This window comes from Bos javanicus, chromosome 15 (genome assembly GCF_032452875.1).
Source record: "Bos javanicus breed banteng chromosome 15, ARS-OSU_banteng_1.0, whole genome shotgun sequence".
In the NCBI taxonomy this organism is placed as follows: Eukaryota; Metazoa; Chordata; class Mammalia; order Artiodactyla; family Bovidae; genus Bos; species Bos javanicus.
This window is the reverse complement of record NC_083882.1, coordinates 17178352-17198355: the sequence shown is the minus strand read 5'-3', so window position 1 is coordinate 17198355 and position 20004 is coordinate 17178352. Positions and strand designations below refer to the sequence as shown.

Here is a 20004-nt window from a genome sequence, read left to right as displayed (position 1 = left end):
CTTTAATTTCATGGGTGCAATCACCATCTGCAGTGATTTTGGAGCCCAAATAAATAAAGTCCGCCACTGTTTCCACTGTTTCCCCATCTATTTCCCATGAAGTGACATACACAAAATCTTCTACAAAAGTGTTTTGGAATCTTCAAAAACATGTAAGAGAATAAAGGGAAGGGAAGAAAAGGAATAATTTTGAGGTCATGCATTAGTCAAGTCCTCAGAAATGATTAGCTAACTTTATAGCAAAACTATTAGCAGCACTGTTAACAAAAAGAAAGTGAACTGACTTGAGTTTCATTTTTCATTGATAACAGGGACAAGAATAAATAAGCATCATATAGTTGAATAAAGAAAGATGTTCTTGGATTAGAAGAATCAATATGTGAAAATGACTATACTACCCAAAGCAATCTACAGATTCAATGAAATCCCTATCAAATTACTAATGACATTTTTTCACAGAACTAGATCAAAAAATTTCTCTATTTGTATGGAAACACAAAAGATCCTGAACAGCCAAAGAAACCCTGAGAAAGAAAAATAGAGCTAGAGAAATCAACCTTCCTGAATTCAGACTATACTACAAAGCTAGTCATCAAGGCATATTGTACTCGCACAAAAACAGGCATACAGATGAAGGAACTAAGATAGAAAGTCCAGAGATAAACCCATGTACCTATGGGCACCTTAGCTTTGACAAAGGATGCAAGAATATACAATGGGGAAAAGACAGCCTCTTCAATAAGTGGTGCTCGGAAAATGGGACAGCTACATGTAAAAGAATGAAACTAGAACACCTTCTAACACCATACACAAAAATAAACTCAAAATGGGTTAAAGCCTTAAATATAAGGCCAGAAACTCAAAACTCTTAAGAGGAAGAAGGACACTCTTTGACACAATTCACAGCAAGATCCTTTTGACCCACCTCTTAGAGTAATGGAAACAAAAACAAAAATAAAGTAGCAGGACCTAATTAAACTTAAAAGCTTTGGCAAAGCAAAGAAAACTATAAACAAATGAAAAGACAATCCTCAGAATGGGAGGAAATAACTGCAAATGAAACAACTGACAAAAGATCAGTCTCCAAACTATACAAGCAGTTTATGCAACACAATATCAGAAAAACAACTCAATCAAAAAATGGGCAGAAGACCTAAACAGACATTCCTCCAAAGAAGACATAGAAAATGGTCAGCAAACACATGAAAAAATGCTCAGTACGCTCATTATTAGAGAAATGCAAATCAAAACCACCATGAGGTATCACCACACACCCACTAGAATGGTCATCATCACAAAGTCTACAAACAATAACACGCGAGAGAGAATGTAGAAAAAGGGAACCCTCTTGCATTGTTGGTGGGAATGTAAATGGATACAGTCACTATGGAGAACAGTATGGAGATTACTCAAAAAACTAGGAATAAAACTACCGTATGAACCAGAAATCCCACTACTAGGCATATACCCTGAGAAAACCATAATTCAAAAAGACACATGTATCCCAATGTTCACTGCAGCACTATTTACAATAAGTAGGACATGGAAGCAACTTAGATGTCCATGGACAGAATATGGATAAAGAAATTGTGGTACAATCTATACAATGGAATATTGCTCAGCCATAAAAAGAATGAACTTGGGTCAGTTGTAGTGAGGTGGATGAACCTAGAGCCTGTTATACAAAGTGAAGTAGGTCAGAATGTGGAAAACAAATATCATATATTAATACATATATGTGGAATCTAGAAAAATGGTACTGATGAACCTATTTACAGGGCAAGAACAGAGACACAGAAGTAGAGAATGGGCTTGTGGACACAGCTGGGGAAGGAGAGGGTGGGATGGATTGAGAAAGAAGCACTGGAATATATATACTCCCACGTGTAACACAGATAGCCAGTGGGAAGTTGGTACAGAACACAGGGAGCTCAGCATGGTGCTCTGTGATGACCTAGAGGGTGTGATGGTGGTGGGGAAGCTCGACAGAGAGAGGATATGTGTACATTTAGAGCTATTTCATGTGGTTGTACAACACTGTAAAGCAATTACACTTCAATTAAAAATAAAAATATATTGTCACCCTGCTTATTTAACTTGTATATAGAGAACATCATGTGAAATGCTGGACTGGATGAAGCTCAAGCTGGAATCAAATTTGCTGGGAGAAACATCAATAACCTCAGATATGCAGATGATACAACCTTTATGGCAGAAAGCGAAGAAGAACAAAGGAGTCTCTTGATGAAGGTGAACGAGGAGAGTGAAAAAGCTGGCTTAACTCAACACTCAAAAAACTAAGATCATAGAATCTGTTCCCATCACTTCATGGCAAATAGATGGGGGAAAAAGTGAAAATAGTGACAGATTTTATTTTCTTGGGCTCCAAAATCACTGGACTGTGACTGCAGCATGAAATTAAAAGATGCTTGCTCCTTGGAAGAAAAGCTATGACAAACCTAGACAGCATATTAAAAAACAGAGACATCACTTCATCAACAAAGGTCCATCTAGCCAAAGCTATGGTTTTTCCAGTAGTCATGTGCAGATGAGAGAGTTGGACCAGAAAGAAGGCTGAGCACCGAAGAATTCATGCTTTTGTACTGCAGTCCTAAAGAAGATTCTTGAGAGTCCCTTGGACAGCAAAGAAATTAAACCAGTCAATCCTAAAGGAAATCAAGTCTGAATATTCACTGGAAGGACTGATGCTAAAGCTGAAGCTCCAATAGTTTGGCCACCTGATGCCAAGAGTTGACTCACTGAAAAAGACCTTGATGCTGGGAAAGATTGAGGGCAGGAGAAAAGGGTGACAGAGGATGAGATAGTTGGATGGCATCATCAACTCAACGGACATGCGTTTGAGCAAACTCTGGGATAAAGTGAAGGACAGGGAAGCTTGGCATGCTGTAGTCCACGGGGTCATAAAAAGTCAGACATGAGTGAGTGACTGAGCAACAACAAAAAATAAAAAAGAAAGATCAATAACATTCATGAATAAACCTCAAAAAGATATTATCATTGTTAAGAGTTACCTAAAATAATTTATGATCAATTGCATTTTACTGGACAGATATAAATTCTAGACATTATGCTCTTTATTGCTTAAGAAACTGGTTGTACTTTTTGAACTTCCTATAGAAAAATAAACTCAGAATGTATTATTACTTGAGAGAGTGAGAAAGACTGAGACCCACAACTGTATAAACATGTAATGTTCAAAATATTAGTTCTTTCTAGTAAATGAAGATGGGTATGTAAATTTACTTTTAGGCCAAATTTACTTTTTAGGCTATTAATAATATTTCATGTTATATCTTCATTATAGACAAGTATAAACAGAAATATAAAATTTCTTATTACTATTTAAGACATAATTCACCTTCTAAATTGCTAATTCTATGTTATATGGATTTTAAAGCTTAAAGGGAACTGTATATATCACATCTGACATAGTATAAAGCAAAGTCCAATGACAGGAAATACTAACAAAAAGAGTTGTAATTCATCAAAGTTCTTTTAGGCATGAATGCAAAATTACTTATTATTCAAGTGATACAATATTTTATGTTTTAGCACAACAGGTAAATTCAATCTAAAGGGTGAGAAAAAAATTTCAGAGAAAAGAAAGTATATCTATCATGCATGAAAATAAAATATCAAACTGATATAAAAAAACTCTCTTTTTTTTTTTTAAATTTAGTTAGTTTTGGCTGTGCTGGTTCTCCATTGCTCGGCAAGCTTTTCTCTAGCTGTGGCAAGCAGGGCTACTCTCTGGTTGCAATGCATAGGCTTTTCATTGCAGTGGCTTCTCTTTTTATGAAACATGGGCTCTACTGCTTCAGTAGTTTCAGCACACGGGCTCAGTAGTTGCCACTCCTGGGCTCTAGAGCACAGGCTCAATAGTTGTGGCAAACAGGCTTAGCTGCTCTGACATATTTCTGATTTTCACAAGTCAGGGATCGAACCAGTGTCTCCTGCATTGGTGGGTGGATTCTCTACTCCTGAGCCACCAGGGAAGCCCCCAGAAATCTCTTTTTATATTGCCCATATAAGAATTTGCCAGTGCTGTTTATTCATCCAAAGACAAAATGTTGTAATTCACTGGAAAAGTACAAAAAACTGAGAGAAAAGATTTCCTTAAAAAAAAAATCCTCTGGGAACTGATTTGGTTACTGCCACAGTGAAAACCAAGCAAACAAAAACAGAATGCAAAGCTCATCATATTCACTTGAACAATATCTGGAAGTAATCTCAAGGCCCTACACAGTTTAAAAAAACCTGGTTTGATCAAGTGAGTGGAATAAAATGCCAACAGCAAGCATTTCATTTCTACAGTTAAAGGATAAACTTCCTTCATTTGGAGAATACTTGGTTTGGGAAAGTAAAAGCTTTGAGTGATAAAATGTTTTAAAAATAAATTTAAAAAAGAAATTCCATTTTAATAATTCAGTATATCACAACAGACTAGATTAATGGCTAAAAAGTGTTCTTAATTTCTTAACGTGTCACTTTCATAGAAAATGAAAGTCAATTATGCTAAACCACTTACATGAAGTGCTACCAATTGTACATTTCCTGTAAGAATGCTTGAGTAACTGCCTACTGGATTCTCCTCTGATAGATAAGCTCTTCCCAGAAAAATAACAGGAGGCAGCAGGGTAGCTCTGAAAGGTAAGGTCATTTCTTGCACCTGGAAGCTGACTGAAATCTTAACTAAGGTGGTGGGCCTCTGGTGAGGGGCTTTGATGAGTCTAGCCATCTAAGGCTGTACTATGAGAGTAGAATGATTACAAAGCCACCTGCCAACTACAGGAGACAAGGGTTAGAAGGGTCATTCTTGTGCAGATGACAAGCTAGAGATGTGAAAGCTGCATGCGGAGTCAGTCCATGATCCTGTGCTCTGTTTAATTCTCTCCTCTTTGCATTCAGACTTTATCGCAAGCGTATTTGAACACTTCTGCCCTGTCTCTGGTCTGCCACAGAACAGAAAGAGCAAGGGCATTTGTCTATCTATCCACTGAAGAAGAAGCAGCTCTATGATCAGACCTTTTAATTTTGGGTTATATTTTTTCTATTAAGTATATGAATCCACCTAAATTTTTGCCTTTACTATTAACTTGGTTAGAAAACACTTAATAGGAATGTCCATTTGAGTAACGCATATGGACAGTGCTACATCAATGTAAAGTGATGTTAATCAGTTGTATCCCAGCCTATGTTTAAACAACCATAAAAATCAAGGTTTTTTTCTTTTCTTTTTAAAATAATTTTATAATTTTGGGTTTTTAAAATAATTTTATTTATTTGGCTGTTCTGGGACTTCATTGCTGGGCTCTTCCTCTAGTTGTGGTGAGCAGGGGCCATTCTCTAGTTGCAGTACATGGGCTCCTCATTGCAGTCACTTCTCTTGTTACAGAGTGGAGGCTCTAGAAACATGGGCTTTAATAGCTGCAGCACATGGGCTTAGTAGTTGTCGTGCCTGGGCTTAGTTGATCTGTGACATGTGGCATCTTTTTGGGCCAGGGATGGAACCTGTGTCTCCTGCACTGGCAGACAGATTCTTTGCTGAGCCACCAGGGAAGCCTCAGATTTCTTTTTCATAGTTTATAAGGAGAAACACTGATAATGGTCTCCTATGGTCTCCTATGTTTATATGGAGAAGGCAATGGCACCCCACTCCAGTACTCTTGCCTGGAAAATCCCATGGATGGAGGAGCCTGGTAGGCTGCAGTCCATGGGGTCGCTAGGAGTTGGACACGACTGAGCGACTTCACTTTCACTTTTGCTTTCATGCATTGGAGAAGGAAATGGCAATCTGCTCCAGTGTTCTTGCCTGGAGAATCCTGGGGATGGTGGAGCCTGATGGGCTGCCGTCTATGGGGTCGCACAGAGTCCGACATGACTGAAGTGACTTAGCAGCAGCAGCATGTTTATATAAATGAAAGCAATTAAATAATTTGGCAATATATCACTCAAGCGTCTAAGCCAAGGGTCAGCAAACTTTGTCTGTAAAGGGTTAGACAGCAAATATCTTAAGGCTTTATTGGCCATAAGTTCACTGCCACAACTACTTGATTTTTTCAATGGGGTACAAAAGCAGCCCTAGACAACACATAAATGAATGAGCATGGATGTGTTCCTATAAAACCTTACTTAGAAAAATGGGTGGCAGGCCAGATTTTGACCTACAAGTTTTGGTGTGCTTACTTTAGCTCTAAACAATTTTGTGAAGTAGATAATAATGATATTATTATCCATCTTAAAGACGAAGAAACCTAAGCTCAATAAGTTAAACATAAACCACAGGCCAGCCACTGGAAATAACAAATATGAACAAGACATAGTTTCTCCCTTGAGAGATAGCCTAGTGCAGGAATTAAAAGCCCTTTCTAACTATGTGAAAAATGAAAATAATATCAATTTTCTTCACCTGCAAAATGGGTATAATACCAATATTGGTTATTGTGGCAATTAAATGGAATAATGCTATAAAACCTTTACTTTAACAATTGACACATATTAAACACTCAAGGAACATCTTATTATTGATTTTATTATTATCAGCTACAGAATTTTAATTAACTGAAGAAGACAATAAAGATCCTATGCCTAAACTTGCTAGAGAAGATTTCAAAACTCAATGAACAACATTTTTTAAAAATGAGCCAGATTCTACTCTGAGAGTAATGGGTAACAGGGTACCACAGTTGGATGGCATGGCTTAATCTGGGTCACGGTGAATGACAGAGTATGGGGGAGCTGTACATAATAGGATAAAGGAGAAATAGCTTAAAGAAATAAACTGGAAAGGGTCCAAAATGCATGTGAAGATGCCTTCTGGTTTTCTTCTACCAGACACCGAAAACCTGAAGTTTGTAATTGAGAATACAATGAAAATAATCCCTCCAGTGGTATTTTAGAAGATGGAAGGGAGAAGGCTAATGGTTAGTGGCAGAATTAAAAGGCTATTCTAATAGCTCAAGTTGGAAATGATGGCTAAAATAAGGCAGTGGGAACAGGAATCATTTGAGAGGTATTTTAGAGACACATGAGAGCTGGACTGTGAAGAAAGCTGAGCGCCGAAGAATTGATGCTTTTGAACTGTGGTGTTGGAGAAGACTCTTGAGAGTCCCTTGGACTGCAAGGAGATCCAACCAGTCCATTCTGAAGGAGATCAGCCCTGGGATTTCTTTGGAAGGAATGATGCTAAAGTTGAAACTCCAGTACTTTGGCCACCTCATGCGAAGAGTTGACTCATTGGAAAAGACTCCGATGCTGGGAGAGATTGGGGGCAGGAGAAGAAAGCGACGACAGAGGATGAGATGGCTGGATGGCATCACTGACTCGATGGATGTGAGTCTGAGTGAACTCCGGGAGATAGTGATGGACAGGGAGGCCTGGTGCTGTGATTCATGGGGCCGCAAAGAGTTGGACACGACTGAGAGACTGAACTGAACTGAACTTAGAGACACTCTATGGATAAGATTTAGTGTCTTTTGAAGATGTAGAGCACCTCCCAAATTAGATTACAAGCCATTTGAGGGTAGAAAATATGTCTTTCCTCAAGGTGCCTATTATAGAGGGAGACAACCCTTTGTAATTCACTAGCTGTGTGAATCGGAGACTGGACTAACATACTTTAGTTTGCTTATCTCTGAAGTAATGAAAACCAAGATTGGGCAAGATGGCAAAGTAGAAAGATTCTGAGCTCACTTCCTACTACAGGCACATCAAAATCACAACTATTTACAGAAAAATCATCAACGAAAAAGACCAAAATCTACCAGAAAAAAAATCTTCTACAACTGAAGATTAACAGAAGGAATAACAAGACAGGTAGAAGGGGTGGAGTTGCAATATAGTCATGTCCCATACTCCAGGTGGGTGATCCACAAATGGGAGAATAATTAGAAATGCAGAGGTTCTCTCCAAGGAGTGAGAGGTCTAAGTCTCACATCAGACTCCCTAGCCTGGGGGTCTTGTGCTGGGAAGATGAGCCCCCAGAGTATCTGACTTTGAGGGTCAGTGGGGTTTTTCTTTCTAAATTACCAAAGGGCTGGGGGAAATAGAGACTTCACCCTTAAAGGGCACACACAAAATCTCACATGCAGTGGGCCTGAAGGAAGAAGCATTAATTTGATAGGCACCTGGGTCAGACCTACCTGCTGATCTTGCAGAGTCTTCTAGGGCAGCAGAAGGCAACTGCAGCTCACCCCGAGAACACAGACTCTTATGACTACCATTTTGAGGAGTTCATTCTACCACATGGACAATGGTACCGGCAAGCACCATTGTAGACCGAGGACCCACCCCTGCTCTGGCCCAGAACACTGTAGGCACCAGCACTTGGACATCTCAGGCCAACCAACTAACTGGATGGGGACAGAGCCCCACCCACCAGCAGATTAGGTGACCTTATGACATTTTAAACCCACAGTTGCTTCTGGAATATGGCCCTTCCAATCAGAGAACCAAGAATCCAGCTCCATCAATTACAAAGCAGACATCAGTCTAAGAATCACCTGGGTTCTGGCCCTGCTCTCTAGGGAACCTTCTCTAGCCTCTAGAGCAGCCTCACCCACCAGGGAGCAGATAACAGTCACAAGCCTACATACATGGCCTATCTACCAGAGGGCCAGGCCCTGCACTGGGACTAGCTAGGCTCTGGCACCACCTATTAGCAGGCTAACAATACAAGCTTTGGGATGCTCCAGCCCCTACACCCAACTGTATCAGGAACTGACTCCATCCACTAGCAATCTGACACCAGCTCCAGGACCCCCTCGGTCCTGTAGCCAGATCCCTAGATCTGTACTCCACCCACCAGTGTGCCAGTACTAGCCTCAGGGCTACCCAGGATTCTACAGCAGCTGCCTCCTGAGCTGGTCCTACCGAACAGCAGGCAGCAGCCCCCATACAAAGCAGGGTCTGGCAACCAATGGGATCGGTGACTAACAAGCCTGCCATACTGCCCACATAATCAGCCCACCACAACAGAAGAACCCTTGCAGTTCTCACAGGGGGAATCCCTAAAACATAAAGCTCAGGTAAAGAGAGGGAAGTTTACTGCTGGGACACATAGGACGTCTCCTACAAAAAGCTACTACTCCAAGTTTGGGAAATATAATCAACCTACTAGATCATAAAAATTAAAAAAAAAAAGCAGGAGATAGTTTCAAGATGGTGAAGTAGAAGAACGTGTGCTCACCTCCTTCTGCAAAAGAACCAAAATCACAACTAAATGCTGAGCAACCATCAAAAGGAAGATGCTGGAACCCACCAAAAAAAAGCACCCTATGTATAATGACAAAGGAGAAGCCACAATGAGATGGTAGGGGGAGCACAATTACAATGAAATCAAATTCCATACTAGTGTAGTGGTGACCCACAAATTGGAGAACAATTATACCATAGAAGTTTTCCCACTGTTGCAAAGGTTCTGAGTCCCACATCAGGCTTCCCAACCTGGGGGTTAGGCAAAGGGAACAGGACTGCTCAGGAAATCTGACCTTGAAGGCCAATGTGGATTCGACTGCAGGACTTCCACAGGACTAGGGAAAACAGAGACTCTACTCTTAGAGTGCATACACAAAGTCTTGTGTGCATCAGAGTCCAGGGAAAAGGAGCAGTGAACAAAGGATACAGAACCAGATCTATCTGCTAGTGTTGGAGGGTCTCCTGAAGAGGTGTAGGGGTGGCTGTGGTTTACTGTGTGTACAAGGGCACTGGTAGCAGAAGTTCTAGGAAGTACTCATTGGTGTAAGCCCTCCTAGAGGCCACCATTTGCCCCACCATCGAGCCTCTGGCTCCAGGGCTGGGTTCCTCAGTCCAAACAACTGACAGAAAAGGAATGCAGGCCCACCCATCAGCAGATTAAAGTTTTACTGAGCACAGTCCTGCCCACCAGAGAAAGATACAGTTCTACTAGCCACCAGTCCCTCTCATCAATAAGCTTGCACAAGCCTCTTAGACTGCCTTGTCAACCAGAGGGCAGACAGAAGCATAAAGAACTGAAATCCTGCAGCATCCAGAAAGAAAACTACAATCACAGAAAGTTAAACAAAATGAAAAGACAGAAGATTATGTTCCAGAGGAAAGAAAAAGATGAAATCTCAGAAAAACAACTAAATGAAGTGGAAATAGGCAATCTTCCAGAAAAAGAATTCAGAATAATGCTAGTGAAGATGATACAGGATGTTGGGGGAAAATGGAGGCAAAGATTTAGAAGATGCAAGAAATGGTTAACAAAGATATAGAAGAGAGTCCAAGGCAGGACAAACCCAAGGAGAAACACACTGAGACACAGAGTAATCAAACTGACAAAAATTAAAGACAAAGATAAAATCTTAAAAGCAACAAGGGAAAAACTACACATAACATACAAGGGGACTCTCATAAAGTTATCAGCTGATTTCTCAGGAAAAACTCTGCAAGACAGAAAGGAGTGGCACAAAATATTTAAAGGGATGAAAGGGAAGAACCGACAACCAAGAATACTCTACCCAGAAGGCTCTCATTCAGATTTGATGGAGAAATCAAAAGGTTCACAGACAAGCAAAAGCTAAGAGAACCACCCGATCAACTATGCAACAAAAGGAACTTCTCTAGGTGGGAAAGAGACTAGCGATTTACAAAACAAAACAAACAGACAAAAAACCATGTAAATAGATGAACTGTTATAGCACAACTTTATGGGAACAGCAAACCTCCAAACTACAATAGATACACACAGAAAAGTAAAAGCAACCCAAACACAACACCAAAGATGGTCATCACAAGAGAAGAAAATGAAAGAGGAAGGGAAAAAAGAGACCTATAAAAACAAACCCAAAACAATTAAGAAAACTGATATAGGAATACACTTAAATGTAAATGGGTTAAATGTGCCAATAAAAAGACACAGACTGGCTGGGTGAATACTAAAACAAGACCCCTATATATGCTGTCTACAAGAGACCCACCTCAGATGTAGGGATATATACAGACTGAAAGTGATGCGTTGGAAGAAAGTATTCCACGCAAAAGAAAATCAAAGGATAGTTAGAGTAGCAATACTCGTATCAGCCAAAATAGAATTTAAAACAAAGACTGTTATAAGAGACAAAGAAGGATGCTACATAATGATCAAGCTACTGCTGCTGCTGCTAAGTCACTTCAGTCGTGTCCGACTCTGTCCGACCCCATAGACAGCAGCCCACCAGGCTCTCCCGTCCCTGGGATTCTCCAGGCAAGAATACTGGAGTGGGTTGCCTCTGATAATGATCAAGGGACCAGTACAAAAAGGAGGTATAACAGTTGTAAACATGTATGCATCCAATATAGGAGGCATTTCAATATGTAAGGCAAATACTAACAACCATAAAGGGAGAAATCAACAGTAGCACAATCATAGTGGGGGGCTTAACACTCTGCTTTCATCAACAAACAGATCATCCAGACAGAAAGTCATAAGGAAATAGGCCTTAAATGACATATTAGAGCAGATGGACTTAACTGATATTTATAGAGCATTCCATTCAAAAGCAGCCGAATATACGTTACCCTCGTGAGCAATGGGACATATTCCAGGATTAACCATGTGCTAGGCCACAAGGTCAGCCTTAAAAATTTAAGAAAACTGAAGTCATATCCAGCATCTTTTGTAATCAGAGTGCTACGAGATTAGCAATAAACTACAAGAAAAACTACAATAAACACAAACACATGGAGGCCAGTAATATAAAAGTAAAAACCAATGGATCACTGAAGAAATCAGAGAAAATAAAAAAATACCTAGAGACAAATGAAAGCACAATGATCTGAAACCCAGGAATGCAGCAAAAGTAGTTTCAAGAGGGAAGTTTATATCAATACAACCTTACCTCAGGAAACAAGAAAAATCTCAAATAAAGACCTAATCTTACATCTAAAGCAACTCAAAAAAGAACAAACAAAAACCTAAGTTAGTAGAAGTAAAGAAATCATAAAGATCAGAGCAGAAATAAATGAAATAGAGACAAAGAAAATAATATAAAGATCAATGAAATTAAAAGCTAGTTCTTTGAAAAGATAAAATAGATAAACCTTTAGCTAGACTCAACAAGGAAAAAAACAAGTAAGTACAATTGACACCACAGAACATAAAGGATCGTGAAGGAAGTGAAGTCACTCAGTCGTGGCCGACTCTTGGTGACCCCATGGACTGTAGCCTGCCAGGCTCCTCCATCCATGGGATTTCCCAGGCAAGAATACTGGAGTGGGTTGCCATTTCCTTTTCCAAGGGACTGCCTGACTCAGGGATCGAACCCAGGTCTCCCGTACTGCAGGCAGACTCTTTACCATTTGAGCCACCAGGAAAGCCCATAAAGGATTGTAGGAGACTACTGTAAACAACTGTATGCCAATGAAATGAACAACCTAGAAGAAATGGACAAATTCCTAGAAAGTGCAATATCCTAGGGCTGAATGGGGAAGAAATAGAAAATATAAACAGTTCTATTGCCAGTAATGAAAGTGAATCAGTAATACAAAAAAAAAAAAAAAAAAAAAACCTCTCAATAAACAAAGTCCAGCACCAGTAACCTCCCCAGGCAATGGAAATATAAGAAAAAATAAATAAACAGGGAATAACCAAACTTACAAGCTTTTCCCTAGCCAAGGCATTCATAAACAGAATGAAAAGACAATCTATGGACTGGGAGAATATGTTTGCAAACAATGCAACCAACGAGGGCTCAGTTTCCAAAATATACAAACTGCTCATGCAACTCAATAACAAAACAACAAACAACCCCAACCAAAAAATAGGCAGATCTACACAGACATTTCTCCAAGGAAAACATATAGAAGGCCAATAGGCATATGAAAAAAAATGCTCAACATCATTAATTATTAGAGAAGTGCCAATCAAATCCACAATGAGATATCACTTCACTCTGGTCAGAATGGCCCATCATTAAAACATCTACAAACAGCAAACACTGGAGAGGTGTTGGGGAAAGAGAATCCTCCTACACTGTTCGTGGGAATGTAAACTGGTATAGCTACTGTGGAAAACACTGTGGCGTCTCCTCAACAGACTAAAAATAGACCTGTCATCTGATCCAGCAATCCCATTCCTGGGCATATATCTGGACAAAAGTATAATCTGAAAAGATACCTGTACCTCAATGTTCATAGCAGCAATATTTACAGCAGCCCAGATATAGAAGCAACATAATTGTCCATTGATAAATGAATGGATAAAAATAGAACACAACTCAGCCATAAAAAAGAATGAAATAATGCCATTTGCAGAAACTGTGGTATTGGAGAAGACTGTTGAGAGTCACTTGGAGATCACAGCAAGGAGATCAAACCAGTCAATCCTAAAGGAAATCAGTCCTGAATGAATATCCATTGGAAGGACTGATGCTGAAGCTGAAGCTCCAATACTTTGGCCACCTGATGGGAAGAAATGACTCATTGGAAAAGATCCTGATTCTGGGAAAGATTGAAGGCAGGAGGAGAACGGGAAGACAAGAGGAAATGATTGGATGGCATCACTGACTCAATGGACATGAGTTTCAGCAAGTTTTGGGAGATGGTGAAGGACAGGGAAGCCTGGCATGCTGCAGTCCATGGGGTCGCAGAGAATCAGACATAACTGACTGACTGAACAACAACAAAGAGATAATCATACTAAGGGAAGTAAGTGAGAAAGACAGATATCATATGGTATCACTTATAAGTGAAATCTAAAGTGTGATGCAAATGAACTTATTTATGAAATAGAAATAGACTCAGAACATAGAAAACAGATCTGTGGTTGCCAAGAGGGTAGGTAAGGAGGGATTGATTGGGAATCTGGAATTAGCACATGCAAACTATTAAATATGGAATGGATAAACAACAATTCCTACTGTACAGCACAGGGAACTATGTTCAGTATTCTGTAATAAACCATAATGAAAAGGAATACGAAAAAGAATATGTATATGTGTGTGTATGAAACTGAATCACTTTGCTGTACACCAGAAGCTATTGTCTCTTGCGTATCCTGCATTGGCAGGGGGATTCTTTACCACTCGAGCCACCTAGGAAGCCCCCAGAAACTAACATAACATTGCACATCAACTGTACTGCAATAAAAATTTTTTAAAATATGATTAAAAATAGGCAGAAGATTTGAATAAACATTTTTTTCTAAGAGGGCATATATTTCACCAACAGATACATTAAAAGATGCTCAACATCATTAATCCTCAGAGAAATGCAAATCAAAACCACAGTGAGAAATCACCTCATTCCTGTCAAAATGGCGATCATCAAAAAAAACCACAAGGAAAAAATGCTGGTGAGGATGTAGAGAAAAGATAACCTTCATATACTGTTGGTTGTAATATAAATTGGTGCATCCACTGAGAACAGTATGGCAGTTTCTCAGAAAACTAAAAGTAGAACTACTATATGACTCTGCAATTCCACTCCTGGATATATGTTCAAAAAACCTGAAAACACTAATTTGAAAAGATACATGTACTACAATGTTCAAAGCAGCATTATTTACAGTTGCCAGGATACGGAAGCAAACTAAGTGCCCAGCAACAGATAAACAGATAAAGACATGGTATATATATTATACATACAATGGGATTCAGCCCCATGGACTTGGAGGATATTATGCTAAGTGAAATAAATCAAATAGAGAAAGAAAAATACTACACAATATTACTTACATATGGAACCTAAAAAAATAAACTAGTAAATAAAATGTTAAACAAGTATCATAGATATAGAGAACTAGTGGTTACCGGTTGAGAGACGGAAGCATGGAGGGGCAAGATAAGGGTAGGGCATTAAGAGGTACAAACTACTATATATAAAATAAGCTATAAGGATATTTTGTAAAGCACAGGAAATATATCCAATATTTTATAAGTAAATGGAGTATAACCTTTGAAAATTATGAATTATTATTTAGGGCGTCTCTGATAGTTCAGTTGGTAAAGAATCCTCCTGCAATGCAGGAGACCTGGGTTCAATCCCTGGGTGGGGAAGATCCCCTGGAGAAGGGAAAGGCTACCCACTCTAGCATTCTGGCCTGGAGAATTCCATGGACTGTATAGTCCACGGGGTCTCAAAGAGCTGGACACAACTGAGCCACTTTCACGTTCACTTTCATTGTGTATAACCTGAAACATAATATTGTACATCAACAGTACCTCTATAAAAAGTTTTTTAAATAAAGTTAATGATGAAAAAAATTAAGATAACGACCATCAAGAATCCACCTGCCAATGCAGGAGACACAGCTTTGATCCCTGGGTTAGGAAGATCCCCTGGAGAAGGAAATGGCAACCTACTCCAGTATTCTTGTCTGGGAAACCCCATGGATAGAGAAGCCTAGCAGGCTACAGTAGGCATGGTCACAAAAGAGTCAGACACAACTTAGCTACTAAATAACAACAAAAATCGTCCCCCTGCCTATCTCGTATAGTTATGACTATAAAAATAACACTGACATACTCAAATTGTATCATAAAAGTTCTTGATCTGTATCTATGACTTCAATAATTCATTCATTCACTCGTATTTGCTGAAAACCTGTGTGCCAGGACACAAACAACAGATCAACTAAGATGATGTATATCAGGTACCCAAATGTCATTGATTCAGAGGGCATTTTAGTCATTTTAATGAACTGCTCAGGAGCATATGGCCAGTGCGTTAACTACAACATGTCTTTTCTCTTTCATCACCTCTTATTTCCCACCTTTGAGTTCCTTTAATTAAAGTTGACTATCCCTAGCAGAACACAGGAAAAAACTAACCAAAGAGATGAAGCTCAGCCACTAAGTAGCTAAAAGTAAGCAGAGGAGAAAAAGAAGAAACTATTGTTAAGAATAAAACTATTGGTACTTTTAATGACTGACATCAGATCTAGCACTAATTAGTAGGGATAAATGAGTCATCTGCTTAAGCATTTACATACACAAAAATATATACTACACACAAAATCACAAAAGGATACACTTTTCAAATTATAGTTTCTATTTACATTTTTCAATAAAATAAGTTAAAGCGGCTAAACAAATGTTTTCTTCCAATTTCATTACCGCCATTTTGAATTCTAGGAAAGGACAAAGAAGCACTCCAACTTAAAGAGCATCTATTTTCAGAAATGAATTTATAAAACATTTCAGATGAATAGTTCTAAAGACTTGTCTTCATTTTTTAAAGTTTTATTGATGTGTCATAATATAGTATCAGATCAGATAAGATTTTGAAGATTTTGCTTTGACAGCCAAGAAGGAGTGTGTAAAACTGCATATTATTCTTCAAACAGCTTTAATACACCATATATAAACTTTTACCTACTCTTTAATACTCTTCAAGTTACATGAATAAATAATCCTCATTAAGATCTTCGGTAATTTCCCCAGGGAGCTATTATGGAAGCAGAAACCAACTTCATCTTCTTTGACGTCTACTAAAAGCCATAAGTGGAAATCCTAGGTCACTCTTTGACTAATGCTATTTCTATTGGTTTTTGACACAGTTAAACAATCTAAGTGAATGTGAAAGTATTATAGTTGCTCAGCTGTGTCTGACTCTTTGCAACCTCATGGACTGTAGCCCACCAGGCTCCTCTGTCCATGAAATTTTCCAGGCAAGAATACTGGAGTGGGTTGTCATTCCCTTCTCCAGGGGATCTTCCCAACCCGGGGATCGAACCCAGGCCTCGTGCATTGCAGGCATATTCCTTACCATCTGAGCCACCAGGGAAGCTCTAAATAATCTAAACTTGAGCCAAATGTGAGAGGCCATATAAATCACCTCTCATGCCTTTTTAGATTACACATGAAAATTGGCTTTAACTTCTCACATGGATTTTCTACTGAAAAATTTACCTTCAACATCTGAACTAGCAAGAAAAAGTAGGTTTTACCTATTATTTCAGTGTTCGTGTCATATTCACCCTGGTTTCCCCCACATCCAGACCGGTGCCTAGCACACAGTAGGGGCTTGACAAACAGCTGACCTAAGTAAAGAACTGAAATGTGTTCAAGGACTGACCTTCAAAAGCATTTCTTCATGTTGGGGATTATCAGAATCGTAGGATTCTCTGCGCAGTTTTTCCACATCTGCAATAAGGTTTCTGTAGCCAACAATTTGCAGAAGGCAAGCCTGAAGAGAGATTCCCAATCTAAGGTGTTAAAAAATAGAAGAAACACATATGAGGAAAAACAAAACATATTCTTTGGCGTTTGTTCACTTAATGTATGTACAATAGGGCTTTTCATATTTATATAATATTTAGGAAATTGCTCAAATAGGATCTAATAGAAGCACAATTTTTAACTGAAACTCCACATGGACAATTGTGGAAGTCAGTTAAAATTTACCTCTCATTCCAGTCTTTTCTTAAGTCAAATTGCAATAATATGGCTTAAAAACATGGGAGCTCTTTATGCAGGTGACTTGAAAGATGTAGAAAATACAGGTGGTCATAGTTTCTTAGGGATCATTTTACTCCCTTAGGTAGATACATCAGAAACTCTTCAGAAGGGTGTGTGTGGGCAGCTATTTAGTGTGAGAGAAAGAAATTGTCCCAGGGGCTTAGGGGTAAGAGAAATTTCAAAACAAATGAAAGCAACAAAAATTAAAACACTTCTGCTTGCAAGCACCCCTGACAGATAAGTCAATGCCAAGAGAAAGAACTCACTACTTTACATTTCCCATTTCATTCGAACCACTCTACTTGTCTGAATGCTTTTTCTTATGCTGAAACCAAATGTGCTTTATTACAAAATGGTTCAAATGCTGTTCTCAGAGAAAATATATTTCCACATTTCCCTGCCACGTCTATTAATTTTAAGACAAATTCTTTCTTCCAGTCTCATCTCCAGGGTCTTATCTCAAATCCCCACTTTCTGCAGTTCCTTCTCATGGGACATGGTTTTCAGATGTTTTACTATCTTGCTCAGTCTTCTCTGAATGTACAGGTTGTTTGATTATCAGTCCCCTTAAAACATATCACTGGAACAAAAATCAACCTGGCAAGCATGACATAGAGATGATCATTATTTCCTGTGATCTGAATGCTGTTTTTCTCTCCTATAACACAAAATGTGAAATAGAGTCTCCTTAAGCAGTCAAATAACATTACGAGTTCATTAAACAGGTGACTAAATAATCACCAAGATTCTGTTTTTCCATAAATTACTGTTACATAAATTACCCTCCTGTATTCATTTGATGGCTGCTAGTTTCCTTATAGTCATTCAACTTTGTGATTCAACAATAGCAATTTCATATGATGCAAGCCAAGAATTACTGCTCAATATACTCTGACTTCTAATTCACTCACTAAATTTAAACATTTTTTGTTGGAATGGGGGGTCATCATAATCACAACGACAGTGTCATAACCATCTTTTTTGAGAGGGAAGAGATGTATAGAGTTTAACTCAAAGTTGAGGGCAATAGAAAATCTTATTTTAGGACTGTATGTTTATTTCAAACACAAAGGGCAGTGTCAGATAACCCAGAACACTAAACTGATATAAAACTGAATGTTCAATTTAAAAAAAAACCTAAATCTGATATTTAAACTTAGGAAAAAGGCACAGTGGTACTCATCACCCAGAAAATCAACAGAGGACAGAGAAGACAGTTAATTTGGAGGAAAGAGGAGAGTGGGAAAAATAAAAAAGAGAACAAGGGAGCCAATTCAATTTTACAGTAGTAATTCTTACCACCACCATAAGTGGCACCTGAAAAAATGTATAAAACAAAGTAAGGTTAATAGTAGTGATGGCTTGATAGATTACATGGTATTTCCCCCAGCTCTATTTCTTGATTTTTTTTCCAGAAAATTATTTAATTTTTTAAAGATCACATTTTGTCAATGTCAAACTGGAAAAAAAAAAACACTAAAATTCATATTCGGCTGTAAAATACAATCTATTGGGTCAGGGTCTAACCATAACCCTAAACGCTAACCCTAACCCTAATTTCTGCATTGTTGAAATTTGCCATTTGATATTGGAATACAGTCTTAAATAAATGTGGCCATGTTATACATCATTTTAATGCACATTTCTTGCTTTACGTTTTTTGCTAATGACTTATTAGATGCTTTTTATTTTAAATTTATTTGACACTGTGGAAATGATGTTTAGGCAAAAAGCAAATCTGAACAATTTTCTCATTCGAGTTTAAATGGATTGTAAAGCAATGGAGACAACTCACTGCATTTGGCCCAGGAACTGCTAATGAACATACAGTGCAGTGGTGGTTCAAGAAGTTTTGCAAAGAAGATGAGAGCCTTGGAACTGAGGAGCGCAATGGTCAGTCACTGGAAGCTGACAATGACCAACTGAGAGCAATCGTCGAAGCTGACCCTTTTAACACAAGAAGTTGGCGAAGAACTCAACATCAACCATTTTATGGTCATTCAGGATTTGAAGCAAATTGGCAAGGTGAATAAGCTCAATAAGTGGATACCTCATGAACTGACTGCAAATCAAAAATTGTCATTTTGAAGTGTTTTATTCTATGTAACAACAGCAAAGCTTTTCTTGATTGGATTGTGATGTGTGATGAAAGTGGATTTTATATGACAACTGGCAACAACCAGTTCAATGGCTGAACCAGAAGAAGCTACAAAGCACTTCTCACAGGCAAACTTGCATGAAAAAAAGGTCATGATCACTGTTTGACGGTCTGCTGCTGATCTGATCCACTACAGCTTTCTGAATCCCGGCGAAACCATTACATCTGAGAAGTATGCTCAGCAAACTGAAGATTTACACCGAAAACCGCAATGCCTGCAACCAGCACTGGCCTACAGAAAGGGCCCAATTCTCCACGACAATGCCCAACCACATGTTGCACAACCAAGACTTCAAAAGTTGAACAAACTGGGCTACGAAGTTCTGCTTATCCACTATGTTCACCTGACCTCTCAAAGTAAACTACTACTTTTTCAAGCAACTCAACAACTTTTTGCAAGGAAAACGCTTCTACAATCAGCAGGAG

At 38.8% G+C, this 20004-nt stretch overlaps 1 protein-coding gene across 7 annotated transcripts in view; it reads right to left on the bottom strand.

Annotated features, from left to right (window-relative positions):
* The window catches only part of ELMOD1 (ELMO domain containing 1), an 85936-nt gene that overhangs the window by 23106 nt on the left and 42826 nt on the right, over positions 1 to 20004 (bottom strand). For all 7 annotated transcript variants that reach the window (XM_061440196.1, XM_061440200.1, XM_061440203.1 and 4 more), the window contains one exon: positions 17038 to 17167. In XM_061440196.1, coding sequence (XP_061296180.1) covers positions 17038 to 17167 — 130 coding nt within the window. The remainder of the gene's footprint in view (positions 1 to 17037; positions 17168 to 20004) is intronic.